The sequence below is a fragment of the Diaphorina citri genome, unplaced genomic scaffold (genome assembly GCF_000475195.1).
Source record: "Diaphorina citri unplaced genomic scaffold, Diaci psyllid genome assembly version 1.1 scaffold40, whole genome shotgun sequence".
Classification (NCBI taxonomy): Eukaryota; Metazoa; Arthropoda; class Insecta; order Hemiptera; family Psyllidae; genus Diaphorina; species Diaphorina citri.
The window spans coordinates 388,916-408,950 of NW_007377477.1; the positions used below are offsets into that span (position 1 = coordinate 388,916).

At 40.0% G+C, this 20,035-nt stretch overlaps 1 protein-coding gene and 1 long non-coding RNA gene across 7 annotated transcripts; both read left to right on the forward strand.

The window, feature by feature from the left end:
- Window positions 1–667: 667 nt before the first annotated feature.
- LOC113469119 lies at window positions 668–6,063 on the forward strand. Its single transcript, XR_003392640.1, has 2 exons — window positions 668–875; window positions 5,240–6,063. It is a non-coding gene; the product is annotated as an uncharacterized LOC113469119 (long non-coding RNA).
- A 1,089-nt stretch (window positions 6,064–7,152) lies between these two features.
- LOC103513259 lies at window positions 7,153–19,644 on the forward strand. 6 transcript variants are annotated; one of them, XM_008478111.3, is made up of 6 exons: window positions 7,153–7,447; window positions 15,662–15,874; window positions 16,275–16,431; window positions 18,086–18,347; window positions 18,778–18,888; window positions 19,446–19,592. In XM_008478111.3, the coding sequence occupies exons 2-6, from the start codon at window positions 15,736–15,738 to the stop codon at window positions 19,575–19,577; spliced, it is 801 nt and encodes a 266-aa protein (XP_008476333.1). In that variant the 5' UTR covers window positions 7,153–7,447; window positions 15,662–15,735; the 3' UTR covers window positions 19,578–19,592. The 6 variants fall into 6 exon arrangements, with proteins under 6 accessions (XP_008476333.1, XP_026682407.1, XP_008476320.1 ...); XM_026826606.1 differs by lacking the exon at window positions 7,153–7,447 and adding an exon at window positions 8,235–8,258 and having other exon boundaries at window positions 19,446–19,644; XM_008478098.3 differs by lacking the exon at window positions 7,153–7,447 and adding an exon at window positions 8,690–8,894 and having other exon boundaries at window positions 19,446–19,641.
- Window positions 19,645–20,035: the final 391 nt, after the last annotated feature.

Genomic DNA, 20,035 nt, shown 5'->3' on the forward strand with positions numbered 1-20,035 from the left:
TATTGTTTTATACTGGTTTAACGTCACTGTATAATAGAAGGCTTATATAATGGGGGATTTACCCTCCATTCGGCGACAGGCTACTCTTCAGCCAGCCTGAGTGGAGCCGAAAAAACCCAGAGCTCATGTGGTTGATTCAGCTACCATAATAAATTTCATTTTTGTACCTCCTGAACAATACAAGGGCATCCCTTTCAGGAATCCAGCTTGTAAAAAACCAGGCCTATGAATACATGATCTAATTTTTAACTAAATTCCCTTAAAGCATGAGCTATTTATACCAGAATCAAAAGTTGTGCTTTGGGACGCTGGAAAGGTTTTCGAAAAGAAAGATTTGTATAAGCTTAAGCCATCAGGGCAGTGGCCCCTATATCTAAGCCTCAGAGTGGGCTTTTTGTGTATGGAGTTAAGCTTTCGCTATGAAAACTCATATTTGTCCCTTTGTTCTCCTTTCCAGTGCAAGCGAAGGAGAAAATGGAGGCTCTGGAAGATTACTACAAAATGTTCGAGAGTTGGAGGATCAATGACGGATACTACGGGCAATACAAGATCCTCAGGAAACGAGATTCCATCACCAGCAACGGATCCTTCAAAGCTCTACAACTCGATTGATGGGGGTTCGATGAAAGCTCAATTTGGCTGAAAAGGCCTCAACCCAGTTGTTAAAGACCTCGACAGCAACGAAGCTCAATTTGGCTGAAAAGGCCTCAAGTTGTTAAGACCTTGACTGATTCGAAAAGACCTCGTCAGCAAATCTTTCAAAGCTCTACAACTCGAGTGATGAGGGTTCGAGTTCGAGGGTTGATGAGAGCTCAATTTGGCTGAAAAGGTCTCAAGTTGTCTAGACTTCGACTGATTGGAAAAGACCTCCACAGGTTGAAGATCTCGTCAGCAAGTGATCCAAGTTGCTAAAGACCTCGACAGCAACGAAGCTCAATTTGGCTGAAAAGGCCTCAAGTTGTTAAGACCTTGACTGATTCGAAAATACATCGTCAGCAAGTGATCTTTCAAAGCTCTACAACTCGAGTGATGAGGGTTCGAGTTCGAGAGTCGATGAGAGCTTAATTTGGCTGAAAAGGTCTCAAGTTGTCTAGACTTCGACTGATTGGAAAAGACCTCCACAGGTTGAAGATCTCGTCAGCAAGTGATCCTTCAAAGTGCTGCAACTCGATTAATAAGGGTTTGAGAACCTTGACTGGGTTGAAAAGGGCCTTAACGAAGTTGAATTCGTAGAGGGCAAACTCGAACATTTTGTAGTAGTCATCCAGGCAAACAGCCCAGCCCCATCCTTTGGGGCTGTTTGCCCCTACACCTAAGCCCCAGATGGGCCCCTAACGAAGTTGAAAACAATGGGACCTCAAAAAGGTTGAGATCCCGAGCCATTCGTCAATCATTATGACTGTCCAGAAGAGCTTAGTTACTACAGTAGTGAGTAGTTGTTTTCGCTACATCATTTACTGGAAGAAGGGATAGACAGAAGGGAACTCTGTTTCCACATGAGCCCGTTACTACAGCTGTTTTACAACATTTAGTAAAACGGTTGTTTACCACAAGTACTCTCTTACGGTTTACCCAGGGCACTCCCTTACCACAAGAGCTCAGTTACTACAATTGCTTTACGACAGCAAGAGCAAGTTACTCCTGAAAACCTCGATGTGTTCAGGGAGGAGGAGTGCCTTCAATTGTTTTGGCAAGAAAGGGATTTGTGATAACCGAAATTCTAATTCAACAGGAAATTTGCATTCTTGAGAGGAAGGACTTAAAAACTACCAGAAAACTTAACATTCCAACGACAACAAGAAGACTGAAGATAAGTGGACTAAAAGTAGAATCAGAAGCTTTTGAAGCATTTCCGGTGGTCAGTACCGATATTACAAATAACAACATAACAAGTACAAGTAGACCATAACTTGATGGCATTTAGTAATTTTCAGGTACTGACTGGAATTTGAACCGAACAAATTTAATAATTTAAAAAAATAAAAATAATTATCGGTTATTGGTGCAATACATTGTTCATAGATTTTTGTAAATATTAAAAGCTCATTATTTACCAAATAGGTAATTATTTACAAAGGTAGATCGTAGATCACCTGTGTGGATTAGTGGTTAAGAGCAGTAAACCAGCAGGTTAAGAAAGAAATCACCTGCACCTTTGGTGGTCAGTGATTAAGAGCACTGACTCTCAACACCTTTACAGCCTCAACCTGGAGGGTGATAAAAGAGAGTCTTCTTCTTCTTTTGGTGCCATATTCTACTGAACGCTGGCAATCATGATGGCTAATTCATTCTTGTCGTGGGCTGCTTGGAGAAGATCTGGCATACTTTTATTGAACCATTGACTGAGATTTTGCTTAAACAGTTTTTTTATTACTTTGTTATTACTTTCCTTATTTCTGGTAGAGTCATTAAAACTCAATGAGGGGTGATCTTCAATATTTTCACGGTTTTCATGGGTCTTAATGTATTATACGAATCTAATTCTGTGTTTTACGAGATTTGTCATAATTACCCCCAGTTATGTATTTGCAGAGAAATTCAGAGTTTTAATAAACAGGAAAATAAAGCATAAGAGAATAATATCATTACAATAAGTTTTTTTGCAAAATGAATATTTGATTACCCTTGGCGAAAAATCGCCATTTTTGCAATAAATAGATTCAGTTCAAATTTCAAACAGAAAAGAATCACCACCATTGCAATAAATAATTTTGCGATCGATACATATTTTAAATCAAAACACAAAGTTACCTAATGTTGTTATCTTATTATTAGTATTACTATTATTTAGTTTTAATTTGCTACTGTATAAAATAAAAGACTTGTAATTAAATAAAATATTGTATCATTATTTAAAAACCTTTAGTTTTTAATTCCCCTACTTTAAACTTAATTTAATTACCACTTTTCATAAAACATATTTATTTATTTCCCCTTCTTATTACGACCGGTTTCGGTCACCAAAAATATGGACTTTTCGGAACCGGCAAGGAATTTCGACTGTCTTAAGTATGAGTGCTTGTCACAAATGTCATTCCCCACTTAATTGTATACCTACCTTGATAAATTTTCAGACTTGACTTGGACTCGGACCACCAACCTCCAGATCCAAAGTCCACACACCAACCACCGAGGTTAAAACCAGATCCAAAGAGGTCGGGTAATTCACAGTCCCTCTCGTGTTACAGTAGACTATGAAATCAACATAGTAGTAAATACTTGGATAAAATTTCATAGTAGTAAATTTACAAATACTCCAGATTTGAGTTCACTACACTCAATACTTGGCACTATTTGCAGAACGTTTTGGGTTTCGACAACAATTCCACAACTGATGGTTCTTTTCAAGAAGGATAAACAAACGAAAATCGAGTTTTGAGAAATGTAGCGCTTTCGAATCACGCTATATTTGGGTCCCACTCTCCAATCACGGTTTGTGCTTTCCAATCACACTATAAGTTTAGTATTAGGGCAGGTTAACTCCATACACAAAAAGCCAACCCAGAGGCTAACGTAAAGGGACAGACAGCCCTAAAGGATGATGGGTCCAATTTTACTTCATCTCTGAAGAAGTAGATTACTTCAAATACAAAAGACATTGTTTTACGGGGACGCTAGTCAGAGTCAAGCAGCTCAAAAGTATAGAGTTAGGTACACACTCTTAGGGCGACCACTCTGACTGCCTGACAGACATAGGTCGGACAAAATCAGATCAATCAGACAGTCTGAGAGTGGCTGCTTTCATACTTTCCGACGGACTACTTTCGGAACGTATGAGTGTGCGCTGTGCGCGCTGCTTTACTGGCACTACATATGGTAATTTACAAATTTACGCACCACTTCAACTTCAATGCCAAAGTCAATGTGATTTTCCAATGGTAATTTTTTGTCTAGAAATAAATCAATGCATATCCGCGTAGTTATGCCAATCTATCAAAAAAACCTGATTTTAACCGAACTATTTGTGAAAGAACTAGAATTTTTTACCTATGCAAGGATTAAATTTTACCAGCACGAAAAACCAGATTTTAATAACCATTAGACAATTAAAGTTATGGAAGAACAAGAATTTGCCTATGCAAGAACTAGAATTCTACCAAGGGCCGTCCACAGAGGGTGGGGGTGATTATACGGTTCCAGTTGGCCTTTTTACCAAGGGCCGCCGGCCGGTCACGGGGGAAGAGGGGGGGTTGTCTGGTCCCATTCGCCTCGGGCCGCCCAGGCTCCTGAAGGGGGCTCAGAATCACCGGTTCTCTCTCCAAGAAGGAGCGTCAAAAGAACAAGCACAAGTCCCAACGAAATGCGATGGCTGACTGCGCTGCGCTGCGGTTCAGAACGAGCTATTTAAACATGGCTAGATACTAGAGACCATAAACCTAAAGCCGCTACAACAACAACAACACCAACCAAAGCACCACCAGCAACAAGCTACTGGTACTTATACTTAGTATTATTCTATTATTGTTTGAAAAACATTGTTGCAAGGAGGGGGCCATAGTTGGAGTCAGCCCCGAGGCCTGGTTAGGCTTTGAACGCCCCTGATTTTGCCTGAACAAGGAACAAGGACCAGAATTACAACGAGCGTCAAAAGGAAAACAACTAGAAGTAGATAGGTAGATACAGAGATACTAGATAGTCAATTCTAGTTTTTTACTAGTTTTAGTGGAATAACCAGTGACGTACCAAGAGCTGAAGACAAAGCCTAGTAGAATTAGTGAAAAATGTACACACACGAGAAAAGAATTCGAGACAAAATGACTTTGGGAATTTTCAATACCAACAATTTTGCCATTGAAAATAGAGCCAAGTCTGCCAACAATGTGGACAATCAAAGATGGATTCGTTCTCAGAACGGCTGGCTTTCTCCTATCCTGTCTTCCTTCTCTCTTTCCGATTTCGGGACGATGAGCCGTTACAATTCCCTCTATCAAACATCTTTAATGCAAGGTCAATGCCATTTCAATGTCGATACCTTAATTTTATTGAGGATTTCACCTCGTAACTTACTTAAAAAAAAAAAAAAGGATTGCGAAAGTTGCGGGACCTTTTAAACTTGGCTGAAAAGGCCTCAAGTTGTTAAGACCTTGACTGATTCGAAAATACATCGTCAGCAAGTGATCTTTCAAAGCTCTACAACTCGAGTGATGAGGGTTCGAGTTCGAGAGTCGATGAGAGCTTAATTTGGCTGAAAAGGTCTCAAGTTGTCTAGACTTCGACTGATTGGAAAAGACCTCCACAGGTTGAAGATCTCGTCAGCAAGTGATCCTTCAAAGTGCTGCAACTCGATTAATTAGGGTTTGAGAACCTTGACTGGGTTGAAAAGGGCCTCAAGAAGTTGAATTCGTAGAGGGCAAACTCGAACATTTTGTAGTAGTCATCCAGGCAAACAGCCCCATCCTTTGGGGCTGTTTGCCCCTATACCTAAGATGGGCCTCTAACGAAGTTGAAAACAATGGGACCTCAAAAAGGTTGAGATCCCGAGCCATTCGTCAATCATTATGTCCAGAAGAGCTCAGTTACTGTAGTTGTTTTCGCTACATCATTTACTGGAAGAAGGGATGGACAGAAGGGAACTCTGTTTTCATAGTCCATACGCGCCCGTTACTATAGCTGTTTTACAACATTTAGTAAAACAGTTGTTTACCACAAGTACGGTTTACCCAGGGCACTCCCTTACCACAAGAGCTCAGTTACTACAATTGCTTTACGACAGCAAGAGCAAGTGATACTCCTGAGAACCTCGATGTGTTCAGGGCAGAGGAGTGCCTTCAATTGTTTTGGCAAGAAAGGGATTTGTGATTAACGAAATTCAAATTCAACAGGAAATTTGCATTCCAGAGAGGAAGGACTTAAAAACTACCAGAAAACTTAACATTCCAACGACAACAAGAAGACCTGAAGATAAGTGGACTAAAAGAAGAAGCAGAAGATTTTGAAGCATTTCCAGTGTTCAGTACCGATATTACAAATAACAACATAACAAGTACAAGTAGACCATAACTTGATGGAATTTAGTAATTTTCAGGTACTGACTGGAATTTGAACCGAACAAATTTAATAATTTAGAAAAAAAAAATCAATTATCGGTTATTGGTGCAATACATTGTTCATAGATTTTTGTAAATATTAAAAGCTCATTATTTACCAAATAGGTAATTATTTACAAAGGTAGATCGTAGATCACCTGTGTGGATTAGTGGTTAAGAGCAGTAAACCAGCAGGTTAAGAAAGAAATCACCTGCACCTTTGGTGGTCAGTGATTAAGAGCACTGACTCTCAACACCTTTACAGCCTCAACCTGGAGGGTGATAAAAGAGAGTCTTCTTCTTCTTTTGGTGCCATATTCTACTGAACGCTGGCAATCATGATGGCTAATTCATTCTTGTCGTGGGCTGCTTGGAGAAGATCTGGCATACTTTTATTGAACCATTGACTGAGATTTTGGATCGGAAATCGATGTAATAATCGATGATTTTTTTCTACTTCTTTTTCTAGGGAGGTTTGTTAGAGGGAATCGACAGTAACTGCTAAGTTCTTATCCTCCCAAAAGCGAAGAGACAAGGAAGACAGGATAGGAGAAAGCCAGCCGTTCCGAGAACGAACCTTATCCGTTCAGGATAAAATCTACCCCGGGCGGAATCTAACCTGCAACCTAGCGCTTACAAGGCAGACGCGCCACCAAACAAGCTAACTAGGCTGAAGTTTATATTGACGAACCTTTCGACAAAAGTGAATTCATTTCATTAATTAATGAACCTATTCAAGCAGGATACACGAGTAGGTACCTATATTCTATTGCTATTGTATGGTAGTTAGAGAAATTCAGAGTTTTAATAAACAGGAAAATAAAGCATAAGAGAATAATATCATTACAATAAGTCTTTTTGCAAAATGAATATTTGATTACCCTCGGCGAAAAATCGCCATTTTTGCAATAAATGGATTGAGTTCAAATTTCAAACAGAAAAGAATCACCACCATGGCAATAAATAATTTTGCGATCGATAAATATTATAAATCAAAACACAAAGTTACCTAAGTAATGTTGTTATTTTATTATTACTATTATTTAGTTTTAATTTGCTACTGTATAAAATAAAAGACTTGTAATTAAATAAAATATTGTATCATTATTTAAAAACCTTCCTTATTCATATCGATAACTTGGGACTTATCTTGTGCTTAAGTTTGTAATTTGTAAATTCAACTTTATTTACAATTTATTTTACACATTACTTCATTCCAGTTAAAACTTCATACATCGATAACTTCGTCCATAAGTCGTGTCCTACCTTTCAATTCAATGCGAACCACAGAAGCCAATTGGTGAATTGTATTTGAGTGTTTACTATCAGTTATTAAGGCTTAGAATCAACAGTGTTATTTCTTTGGAATTTTTAATGGAAACAGTGTTAATGCTTTAAAACTTTGGATCAGAACAGTGCAGGTACGTACACACGTGTGCTACTCACATCAAATATTATAGTGATCTCGTTACATTGTCTCTAGGAATTCCACTCATATTTGTGCCATTTGTGGATAACTTTGTACTGTGAACCCTGTGGTAATGCTAGCTAATTTTACTAATCCGCCAAACTCAGGGGTGTCAGAGGGTTAGCGCGGCAGACTTTGGATCCTGAGATTGGTGGTTCGAGTCAAGTTGGAAATTTCAACAATGTATGTACGTTATTGAGATACAGCATTTTTGACCAGTATTGTTATGCGGATGGGTCGTGTGCTCGTGTGCTGCTGGCTTTGCCCGGCCCTACTCAGACTAGGTGAGATCAATATGAGTAGACGGGTCGCTCCTCACCGAATCAAGGTTTAACCCTTCGCCCCTTCATTTAGTTTTGAGTCAGCTTTTGTGTGTGATACATTCCTAGGGTGTATCATGTATCATGCCCATGATTAATTCACCGGGTATGGAGTTAATATTCAAATTTTACTTAGAAAAATACTGGCGGGCAAATCGCATCTTGGACCCTAGTATCTCGTGCTGGGTATTCCACAGATCTTCAATATGAGCAGCAAGTATGCTTAATAATAATCATTAAATTATATGTTTTATGCATTATTATCAATGTCGGTATAATGATGCTATCAATGACGGTTTTCCACTTACAATCTCCTTAACAAGGTGTTTTAAGTCGTCAGTATCGTTGGTAGTCGCAGAGTTGCTGATTGTTAGGTGTTCAGTTGTTAGTTATTGTTCCGTTGTTAGTTATTTGTAGGCTTTAGTTGCTGTTAGCTGATTGTTGGTAGGTGTTCCGTTGTTGTTCTGTTGTTAGTTATTAGTAGTTGTTCTGTTTTTAGTATGTGTTCAGCTGTTCAGTTGGTAGAAGCTGATTGTTAAGTGTTCAGTTTTCAGTTGTTAGTAGGTGTTCATTTGTTCGTATCTGATTGTCAGGTGTTATACCAGTGTTGTCGTCGCGTCGTAATACATATGATTATGTATGTTTCGCCGTGCGTCTGTATTTGTGCATCACTAATTTTGGATAACTCGTATCACTAATCTTGGATAACTTGTATTCGATTGGCTTTGCATCACTTATCTTGCATAACTTGATTGGGCTCTGCGATCGTGCTCAAAGCTAAGTGTCAGGTGTGCATCTAATTGTTTCTAATTGCCCAGAGACGTGAGAATTTGTGCTGAACACTTTAGTTTGCTACTGATAGGCAGAGACAATAACAAGATTTCTAATTTCAATGACTTTGTTAGTTGTGCTGAGCACTTGTAAGACTAAGCTAGTTGTGTTGAATTAAGTTTACTACCAATAGGTGGAGGTAGAGAGGATACCAAGATTTTCAATTCCAAAGTGCAAGATTTTGTAGTTGTGCTAAACACTTTAGGATACTTTAGATCTTGGACTATGTAGTACTGCTAGTAGGTACAGGTAAGTAATATAGTGTACGCGTGTGTGTAATTTCCATATCATGTGTCCTCATAAGGTATCATGTTATCACTGTTATCATGTCCATCTCAAGAAGACGTAGTGCAAAACCGTGTATTTTTCACAGCAAAAGAATAATTTATTTATTTTTGATGCAATTTAGCAACAAGGCCATTTGCAAAAATAATTATTTAAAAGCTAGAATATCATAGGTAGTGACTGACGGTGATTTTTGAGAAACTATTTATTTACCTAATGATGAAAATTTGTAATGCACTGAAACTGATCGGCATTCGGCAATCTTTACTGTCCTTATTCTTCACGTGTAGCTTGTATTTTTTTTCAAATTCATAAGAAATCGGACTGACCATTTGGGATTCATCCCGGAAAAATACATCGATAAATGGAGCTTTAGCAATATTATGCAATTCCCAACACGATTTCTATTTTACCTCGACAATTTTTACTTGATCGGAGGAATCGTCTCAGTTATTTCTTAGAAATCTGTCAAGGTAAATTTAATAAAACTAGTACCTACGTACCTACCCACCTACCTACCTACCTACCTACCTACCTAATAATAATATTAATATTGTAAAATTGTCGCGTTTGAGATAGAAATTTGCATAATATTGCTGAAACGAGTTTTTGATTAGGTATTTTAATAGATAGGTAATAAATAATAACAGGACTCCTACACTTTTCCTTAATCTAATACTGAAATCAAGGAAAATTCAAAACAAACCTCAATGGTAAGGTGTATTTTCCTTTCGGAAAATTGACCACTGGAAAATTGAATCGTCTGAAAAGTCCCTTTACTCCAGCAGTAGGCTACTACTATTATTGTGGTCAAAGCCTCAAATTATATTAAGGATAAAATTCCATACCTCGGCTGGGATTGAACCCACGCCCTCCTGTTTACCAGGCGAGCGCCTTGATATTGAGGATAAAATTCCATACCTCGGCTGGGATTGAACCCACGCCCTCCTGTTTACCAGGCGAGCGCCTTGACCAAACCACCGAGGCTTAGTCTGGCTGGGGGAATTTGAACAGAGAGTGTAGACCTGTTTAATCTGGCTAAGGGACTAACAGATAAAATTCCATACCTCGGCTGGGATTGAACCCACGCCCTCCTGTTTACCAGGCGAGCGCCTTGACCACTACACCACCAGGTATTATTGGTGGACTCCAGATCAGGAGGTTGGTGCATTTCTAACCAAGGAGCACTCCTTCATATTAATACCTTTAGAACGGTCTAAGTACGCGACCACAACGGCTACCATAGACAATTAGACATAGACCGTGGACTTTCGCCAAGAGACCATCGCAGAAAAATATCACCTCAAGGTCTTGACTTTCTGTGAGGGTCGGTACTATGGTCAAGGCTCCGTTGAGGACATTTCTATTCATTAGCATGGTTTGGTTATTTGCTCTTGGGTCCGTACTAGGCGAGGGCCGATGGTCGGACGCCTTCGTTCTCCGTTGTGGACGCCTACTAAGGCCAGCTAAACTAACTATAAAATCTTTCTATAATTTCAGAATCAAACGAAAAGAAAATCATCGCGCTTCGATCCTGGTATTTGGCTGACGAGAAATACCTTCGCTCCCACACAGAGTTGGGTAAATTGTAATTGCAAGTACACAGTGCAAGTACTTTAATTGTACTTGGTATTACTAGTCCAAGTATACTAGTACTTGTACTGATTACAGACGTTCGCACCTACTACAGGAATATATTCGGTGACAGAGATTCTACTAATGTAGACTGCAAACTGCAAGCTAGCTATGAATGCTATGTGAGTGGAACGAGATTAAATTCCTTCTGAAGTTTTTTTTGGAACCTTTTGGGGATGCATGAGCAACAGCGGAAACACGTCCTCTTTTGTAAACTCCTAGAGCTTTGAAAGAGCAATAATAGTGATTGTACTGCTAAAAAAGGACCCCTTTACCCAAGCAGGGCTACTGATATGAAAATCCATGATTGATGCTCGATAGAGCCAATGAGAGCCCCCTAGGAGCCTTATTTTAAGTTATATAGCTCATTGGTCTACCTGATACCTGATGAGCACACACACACTATCAGAAAGACCTGACAGGCGGACTTGATCAGGAGTTGTACCTGTTAGATTTACCTGATACTGATAGTGAGTGGCGGGCCAAAGACATTGATAAAACCGTTTTTTCAACCCTCTTCAGCAACTGCTCCCCTAACCTTAATTCCTTTTAACCCCTTCCAGCAACGCGTTCATTCTGCCCGGAATGACGCAGGATCGTCGCCGCGTCATTTTCGCATCGCTAAAGTCGCCGCCCGATTCGTCGCGCTTCACCGCGTCGTCTGGTCTCAAGTACCTCTACATGACGCTGGAGATGGATATTCTCGACGCTGGTTTCATTACAGAAGATAGAACTGGACTAGTGGATGGGACTTTTCAAGCCTCACACTCAGAAATGACTAGTAGCCTGGGACTTTTCAGTCTAAAACTAGGGTGTCGGAAACTCAATCGAGTGACTGAGGGTTCCGAATCAAAGCGACCCGTGGACAAACAAAACAAGAAGGTCATCAAACTACAAGCCTCACTGCAAAAGATAGAACTCGACTAATAACCTGGGACTTTTCAGCCTCTGGGACTTTTCAGTCTGAGAAAAAACTAGGGTACTTGCAGCCCACTGGAGTGACTGGGTTTCGGAGCTCTAATATAGAACTCTACATAAATATCGGGAAACTCGACAATAATTCAATATGTATAATACAGCATCTTGATTGAGTCTCAGTAACTTTGTCAAGGTCCATGTTGATGGAGATAGAGAAATAATACAACTTGATTCCAACTTCCAACAACTTAAATCAGAAAATAATCCAATAATAGAGTTCTTCCAAAAGTCGCCTTGAACTTGTAGCTTGTAGCACCCAATCAGTCAGTTTCTCAGTGTAAAGTTCATCCTACAGGAGACTAATATCTGAAAATTTGGCCTGAAGGACACGACACTGTACATGTTATATCACATAAAAGGTCCGGTTCGATTCCCGGCAGCGTCGAATTTTCTTCTGCTCTATGCTTGGTATTGCACTCAGCGTCGTGAGGAGAACTGAGTGGCTATCGAGTAGCGACCAGTGGAGGCACTACTAAGAAAATTTACAGGAAAGATTATACTTCCTCTTCCAAGGTTGTGGGAAACAGCAATTAACCAAAACAAGGAAATTTTTCCTCTCTCTAATTATTTCATTAAAGTTGCGATTGTACATATTGATGTCCTGTTTACACGGTTAATTATAAGGGTTTCTGTTTACCATTTGTTAATTACTAAGGTCAGGATTTAATTATTGCTTTGGCACTAGCGTATGTCCTATTATTCAATACGCGAGAGACGGGCGAAGCTCCCATAAAATACGAAGTTAAAGAACATAATGCGTCACCGTTTGGGCAACCGTCGGGGAATCCCCTTCTAATGGCATTTTCAGGCTACACTCAGCCCCGTAGAGATTGGTAAAAACCTAACACATCTTTTGGGGCACTTGCCCCTACACCTAAGCTTCCGAGCGGGCTTTTAGTGTATGGGGTTAAGGTACTGAGCCCCATGAAGACAATTCAAGAGCTAGTTATGTCAACAGTTAACACCTGAGAGAAAAGGTATCTGAAAGGGCACGGTTGGTCCAGTGGTAACGCGCTTGCTTGCCAGGTCCCGGGTTCGAATCCCACCATCGACAAAAATTTGTACTCGTTTTTCAATTGCAAATATTTCAACGGGTAACGCGCTTGCTTGCCAGGTCCCGGGTTCGAATCCCACCATCGACAAAAATTTGTACTCGTTTTTCAATTGCAAATATTTCAACGGGTTACTTTCTGGTGTTCTCGTGTTGACCAAGCACCTAAATGGGCAGTATTGTGTTTCTTCTCGCCCATCTGATGAGAGGCATACTACGGGATGGGCATGCTACGACACAGACCACAAGCGTCCAATGTAGCAGGTGTTGGAAAAAACCTAATACAGTTAAGATAATGGCATTCTATGGGGATAAAAATGACTGGGGGGCATACCTGTTTGAAAGTCTAGTACGACGGATGACGTTCACCAATCACCGTAGTAAACGTCATAATAATTATATCTCATTGTTTGTGTATTTATGTATTTTAATTGTTCAATAAATTGATTAGGGATTTACATATTATTTCAGTCAAGGCTGAAAGACTGGATACTGATAGCATAAACAAGGTATATTCTATTCTATTGTCTAACCATTCTTTTCCATTTAATTTTTTCGACTTATTGTTGCATTACATTATAAATTTTCATCAGTTCTGTTAATGTTTTCTTCAAATTTCTTTTCGCTTCCGCAGTTAACCGGTTTCTGCAACAACATCGCGTTCTTGGTCATCATCTGCAACAACATTTGTCTCTCCCTCTGCCTCTTCCAGCTGACCAACAACCCGGGCGACCTCCCCCCCGTGCGACTCCTAAAATTCGTCGGCCAATTCCTCATCCCTTCATTTAGTTTTGAGTCAGCTTTGTGTGATACATTCCTAGGGTGTATCATGCCCATGATCGTAATAGCATGAGACGAATGATCTCTTATAATGTTATTAAACAAATTAAATACAATTTTAAAACATAGTAATTTAGAATTACAAGCCAAACACCTCGTCAAATCTGTCTCCAGCTGGGAAGGTCCCCTCCACACTTGCCCCATTCCCGCGCTGGACGGCCAAACCAATCCTTTGGTAGAGGAAGGATTTCGCCTTCACGTCACCTGTCTTTTCGCATGATTAATTCACCGGGTATGGAGTTAATTAAATATTCAAATTTCACTTAGAAAAATCCTGGCGCACAAATCGCATCTTGGACCCTAGTATCTCGTGCTGGGTATTCCACAGATCATCAATATGAGCAGCAAGTATGCTTAATAATAATCATTAAATTATATGATTTATGCATTACTATCAATGTCGGTATAATGTTTTATGCTATCAATGACGGTTTTCCACTTACAATCTCCTTAACAAGGTGTTTTAAGTCGTCAGTATCGTTGGTAGTCGCAAAGTTGCTGATTGTTAGGTGTTCAGTTGTTAGTTATTGTTCCGTTGTTAGTTATTGTTCCGTTGTTAGTTATTTGTAGGTTTTAGTTGTTGGTAGGTGTTCCGTTGTTGTTCTGTTGTTAGTTATTAGTAGTTGTTCTGTTTTTAGTATGTGTTCAGCTGTTCAGTTGGTAGAAGCTGATTTTTAAGTGTTCAGTTTCAGATGTTAGTAGTAGGTGTTCGTTTGTTCGTATCTGATTGTTAGGTGTTATACCAGTGTTGTCGTCGCGTCGTAATACATATGATTATGTATGTTTCGCCGTGCGTCTGTATTTGTGCATCACTAATTTTGGATAACTCGTATCACTAATCTTGGATAACTTGTATTCGATTGGCTTTGCATCACTTATCTTGTTTAACTTGATTGGCTATTTGATTGGGCTCTGCATGCGATCGTGCTCAAAGCCAAGTGTCAGGTGTGCATCTAATTGTTTCTAATTGGCCAGAGACGTGAGAATTTGTGCTGAACACTTTAGTTTGCTACTGATAGGCAGAGACAATACCAAGATTTCTAATTCCAATGACTTTGTTAGTTGTGCTGAGCACTTGTAAGACTAAGCTAGTTGTGTTGAATTAAGTTTACTACTAATAGGTGGAGGTAGAGAGGATACCAGGATTTTCAATTCCAAAGTGCAAGATTTTGTAGTTGTGCTAAACACTTTAGGATACTTTAGATTAGTTTAGATCTTGGACTATGTAGTACTGCTAGTAGGTACAGGTAAGTAATATAATGTACGCGTGTGTGTAATTTCCATATCATGTGTCCTCATAAGGTATCATGTTATCTCATGTTATCACTGTTATCATGTCTATCTCAGGAAGACGTAATGCAAAGGCGTGTATTTTTCATTTTCACAGCAAAAGAATTATTTATTTATTTTTGATGCAATTTAGCAACAAGGCCATTTGCAAAAATAATTATTTAAAGCTAGAATATCATAGGTAGTGACGGTGATTTTTGTAATCCAAGTATTTCATTTTAAAATTTATGCTGAAACAGGCCTTTCAATCGAATTGCAGGAAAAATGGTTAGACTTTAACGGATTTAAATCTTTTTTTTTTTTCTTTTTTTCCAACGTTCACTTCCCCTGAACGACATTGTTCGAAACTTTGGTTTGACCATAACTCTCAAACAGTTTGTCCGATTTGGATGAAATTTGGGATTGGGGGACACGCTCAACATCATCTAAAGAACTTCGCTCATTAGATTTTATAAACGCTTTTTTTCTGAGCGAGTTCTACAGTTCACTGAACGGACTGAAGCGCTATTAGGAACCTTTATCACAAAGCTAGGTCTGTCAGATCGTCTGACAGACTTACCCAAGGCACTCTCTGCCATTAAACCTGTCCCGTCTCCAATATCTATAAAGCAACGTCTACACTCATCGGTGACGTCGATCGACATCTCCCAAGAGACGTTCACTTCCCCGCCAGCCTGAAGACCTCACTTCGCGGGTTTTCTCCTTGTTATATCCTAGGTATCTCATTTATTGCAGGGGCAATACGATTGGTTCAATTTGATTTTCTTTTTTTCCTTTTCACTTCTTATATTTATTGCATTTCTTTGCCTTTTTCCAGTCGCTTATAAGCGCTATTTATTGCTTTTTTTCCTTTTCACTTCTTATATTTATTGCATTTCTTTGCCTTTTTCCAGTCGCTTATAAGCGCTATTTATTGATTTTTTTCTCTCTTTTCCAGTGGCTTGACGAAAAATAAAGTAATTGTGCCAGAAGCCTTTCTAGAATTTCTTCTCAGTTCTCAGCCCTTTCACAATGACCCAGGACGTTCTGCAGTCAGCATGGAAAGTGTCTCTCCAAGAAGAAATGGCCACAGATGCCGCCATCAAGCAAGAAGACATAGACCAGGTGGTCCAATGGTGCCGCCAACAGACGTACCTGCCTCCGGTTAGCGGTAAGATCGAACGAATCGGAGTGCTTTTTTAGAGTTTTTTCTAACAGCCTGATAATAAAATCTTAGGAAGAATCCCCAGAACAAAAGCCTTTGGACCGCGTTTTACGAAGACGCAGGCTTAAATTCTGGATTGATCTGAGTATTAAGTCTAGCTCAATCCTAGATTGATCTAGATTCTGATTTGGTAAACCCTCTTTGCCTTTGAATCTTGATTCTTATTGGCTGGCAGAGCTACTTTTTCCTAACCTCACTGTGGAGAGCTCGTCCACCAATCAAATCGTTTGGTTGGGCCAGGGCCCTTTTACTGAGTTGCACATTCCTTTGAACTATACAGTAATAATTTGAGTATCATTCTTTTTTCATTGTTTTTTAATGACTTCAATTTATCTCTCAATTTCAGAAAATACGGTCGCCCTCTTTCTCAAGCTGAGTGACTATAATGTGGAGAAAGCTCAGACGTTCATTGACAACCACTACACGTTTCGCACCTACTACAGGAATATATTTGGCGACAGGGATCCTACCAATGCAGACTGCAAGCTAGCTATGAATGCTATGTAAGTGGAACGAGATTAAATCGACGTCGATCGACATCTCCCAAGAGACGTTCACTTCCCCTGAACGACATCGTCAGATCGTCTGACAGACTTGGGTCTCGAGCTTTTTCCGCCACACGATCTGAGAGACCGTCTGAGCGTGAATGGCAGGCACAAGAAACGCGTACAACCCGTGTGTAGCCAGTCTGAAGACCTCACTTCGCGGGTTTTCTCCTTGTTATATCCTAGGTATCTCATTTATTGCAGGGGCAATACGATTGGTTCAATTTGATTGCATGCTAATTGTTTACAATTTGCATAATACCAGCAAAATGATAATATTGATAGTATCACACTGGGTATCACTGGGTACTCTTCAGTACTTCAGTGTTAAAGTGGATCAGGGTTCCAGAACTCTAATATATCAGGAAGCCGTACACTTTGATATAGAATTCCAACACCCTAAATCAGGGGGAATAGGGGTGGGGAACAAGTCCAATTCAGTGACTGGGTTCCAAAAACTCTAATAATATATCAGGAAGCTCGACCCTTCAATATAATAATAATAGTGCTTATTTATACTGCCCGCATAGGACTGAAAAGTCCCTTTACTCCAGCAGTAGGCTACTACTATTATTGTGGTCAAATTCTCAAATTATATTGAGGATAAAATTCCATACCTCGGCTGGGATTGAACCCACGCCCTCCTGTTTACCAGGCGAGCGCCTTGACCACTACACCACCAATGTACCCACACTTTGCAAGTGAATAACTGTGCCAATAAGCCCTTGAGTTTCCAACGCCCTAAATCAGGGGAAATAACCCAACAGAGTTCTTTCACCCTAAGTCTCCTTAAACTTGTTGCAGCGGCTCAAGCTGTAGCCGAATGGTGATGGCAGAATGAAAAAAAGATTTCTTCTTCTTTTCTGCTATAAACTCTATGGGTGGGTCTCTAACCATACTTAATTGGCTCGTCCTGAACCGCAGTCAACCGTCGTGAGGACTTCTGCTTATTCTTTAAAAGCAGATAGAACCCTTTGAAAACTGCCAGCAAGGCTGGTTAGGGTTAGCTGTTATCCCTGTTTATAGTCCCACAGCTAGACACTTGTGGTACCCTATCGGTATTTTTTCCAGCACTGAAGAGTCCAATAGTCATGTTAGCAATACCAATTCTTTGTTTGCCATCGAGGAAATACGAGAGGTTACGCCGACGAGATTAAATTCCTTCTGAAGTTTTTTTTTGGAACCTTTTGGGGATGCATGAGCAACAGCGGAAACACGTCCGCTTTTGTAATCTCCTAGAGCTTTGAAAGAGAAATAATAGTGATTGTACTGCTGGAATATGGCTAAAAAAGGACCCCTTTACCCAAGCAGGGCTACTGATGCTATTATTGTAGTCAATTGTAAAAATGAAAATCCATGATTGATGCTCGATAGAGCCAATGAGGGCCCCCTAGGAGCCTTTTTATTAAAGTTATATAGCTCACTGGTCTACCTGATACCTGATGAGCACACTATCAGAAAGACCTGACAGGCGGACTTGATCAGGAGTTGTACCTGTTAAGTTTACCTGATACTGATGGTGAGGGGCGGGCCAAAGACATTGATAAAACCGCTTTTTCAACCCTCTTCAGCAACTGCTCCCCTAACCCCAATTCCTTTTAACCCCTTTCAGCAACGCGTTCATTCTGCCCGGAATGACGCAGGATCGTCGCCGGGTCATTTTCGCGTCGCTAAAGTCGCCGCCCGATTCGTCGCGATTCACCGCGTCCTCCGGGCTCAAGTACCTCTACATGACGCTGGAGATGGATATTCTTGACGCGGGTTTTGGTGACAGCGACGGCTATTCGGTCCTGTTCGACGCGAGAGGGTTTGGTCTTGGGCATTTGACCACGATCAGCATCAGCTTTCTCAAGCAACTGTTCTCTTACTTTTTGGTGAGTTAGCGTTAAGATTTTGGTACCTGAATACACTCGGGTGCTACAAAAGCGGGACAGATGATCTTGGGAATTTTTTTTGGGACTGGTTCAGAAGTCACGTCAATGGGAAATTCCTACAAAAAGGAACTTTCACAAATGAGCAATGAACAGTGCTATTATAGGGTTGGGTTAAACGCAAAAAGGAGCTTCCATAATTTGAACAGCGGTATTGTAGGGTTGGGTTAAATGCAAAGAAGAGCTTTCACAATTTGAGCAATGACCAGTGTTATTATAGGGTTCGGTTAAACACAAAAAACGAGCTTTCTTTTTCATTGTCGTGGAAACGCTCGTTTTATTTCGATCCCGAGTTTGTAAATCCCAGCATAAATGTACATATCACCAACATTCCTTTGAGAGCTAAAAGATGTAAATGTCATAAAAATTCCAGGATGGGGCGAACATGGCCATCAGAGAAATCAACATCATCAACGTCAATGCGGTGGTGGAAAAACTCATCATGATGATTCGGTCCTTGGCTCCAAGAGATCTACACGAGAGGGTAAGAAATAAGAATATTCTATTCTATTCTATGAGTATAATATAGAATTCGAACAACCTAAATCAGGGGAAGGAACCCAATAATAGAGTTCTTCCACCCTAACTTGTGGCACCTGACTAGGGTTACCAGACAAGAAATTTCAAAAGGCGGACATTTTGGCTAAAAAAGGCGGACATTTCAACCAAAAGGAGGACGCAGAAAATAGTCAACACAAAAACCACCAGTATAATAAGTAAAATGATTTTTTTTTCTTTTTTCATCATTGTACAGTGTACCTACATAACTACCACCTATTTGTATACCTACTGCATGGTAGGTACGTACATAACCATTGGAGTCCAGTTTGGTAGCTGGACTGCCAAAGAAGTGGCCAGTAGCTGGACTGCCCACTGGCCTCATGTAAACTAAAAGGGGGTATTACTGTTAGTGAAATAGCTGCCAGGTTATCCGTCAGTTGACTAGCGTCTAGCTAGATGAACTGCCTATTGGTCTCGGGTGATCCAGCAATTGGCGCCAAGAGTACGGCTTATCCTATTTGATTTCTATATCTCTTCCAGATAAAGCTGTACACCAAAGATAAAACCGAGGCTTGTCTCGCCAAATACCCCGTGGACATCTTGCCCAAAGAACTCGAAGGCAATCCTAAACTAATCCTGCAGGAAATGACTGGTAAGGGAAAATACTGGTAGTTTGGTAAACTTTTCATCTGCAGGGGGCCCTGAAGCCCTAGAAGGCCCAATAATTGGGATCGAGAGTATTGTAACACATCAGATCCCTTCAGGCACACTCCATTTGTCAAGGATTGAGGTTTTCCTTGAACTTGGAATCAATTTAATTTTAAGAAACTAAAAATGTAAAATGTAATGTAAATGCAATTTCTTTGTGTTATTATGTCACAACTTTGGTGCTCACTGCAGCATTGTAGGATTTTTCCCAATATCATTATCCTTAGACGGAAATGATTATGATTTGTCGATATTGAACTGAAAATAACCCCCTCATGGATTCGTAAAAGCTTAACCCATCCTTTAGAGCTGTTTATTGGTTATAATTCAATGTACAATTGTACACGTAAACAAATTACAAATAGTGAAATTATTGCCTAGGACAATCTTTACCATGCAACCTTATCATAGATCTTAACCCA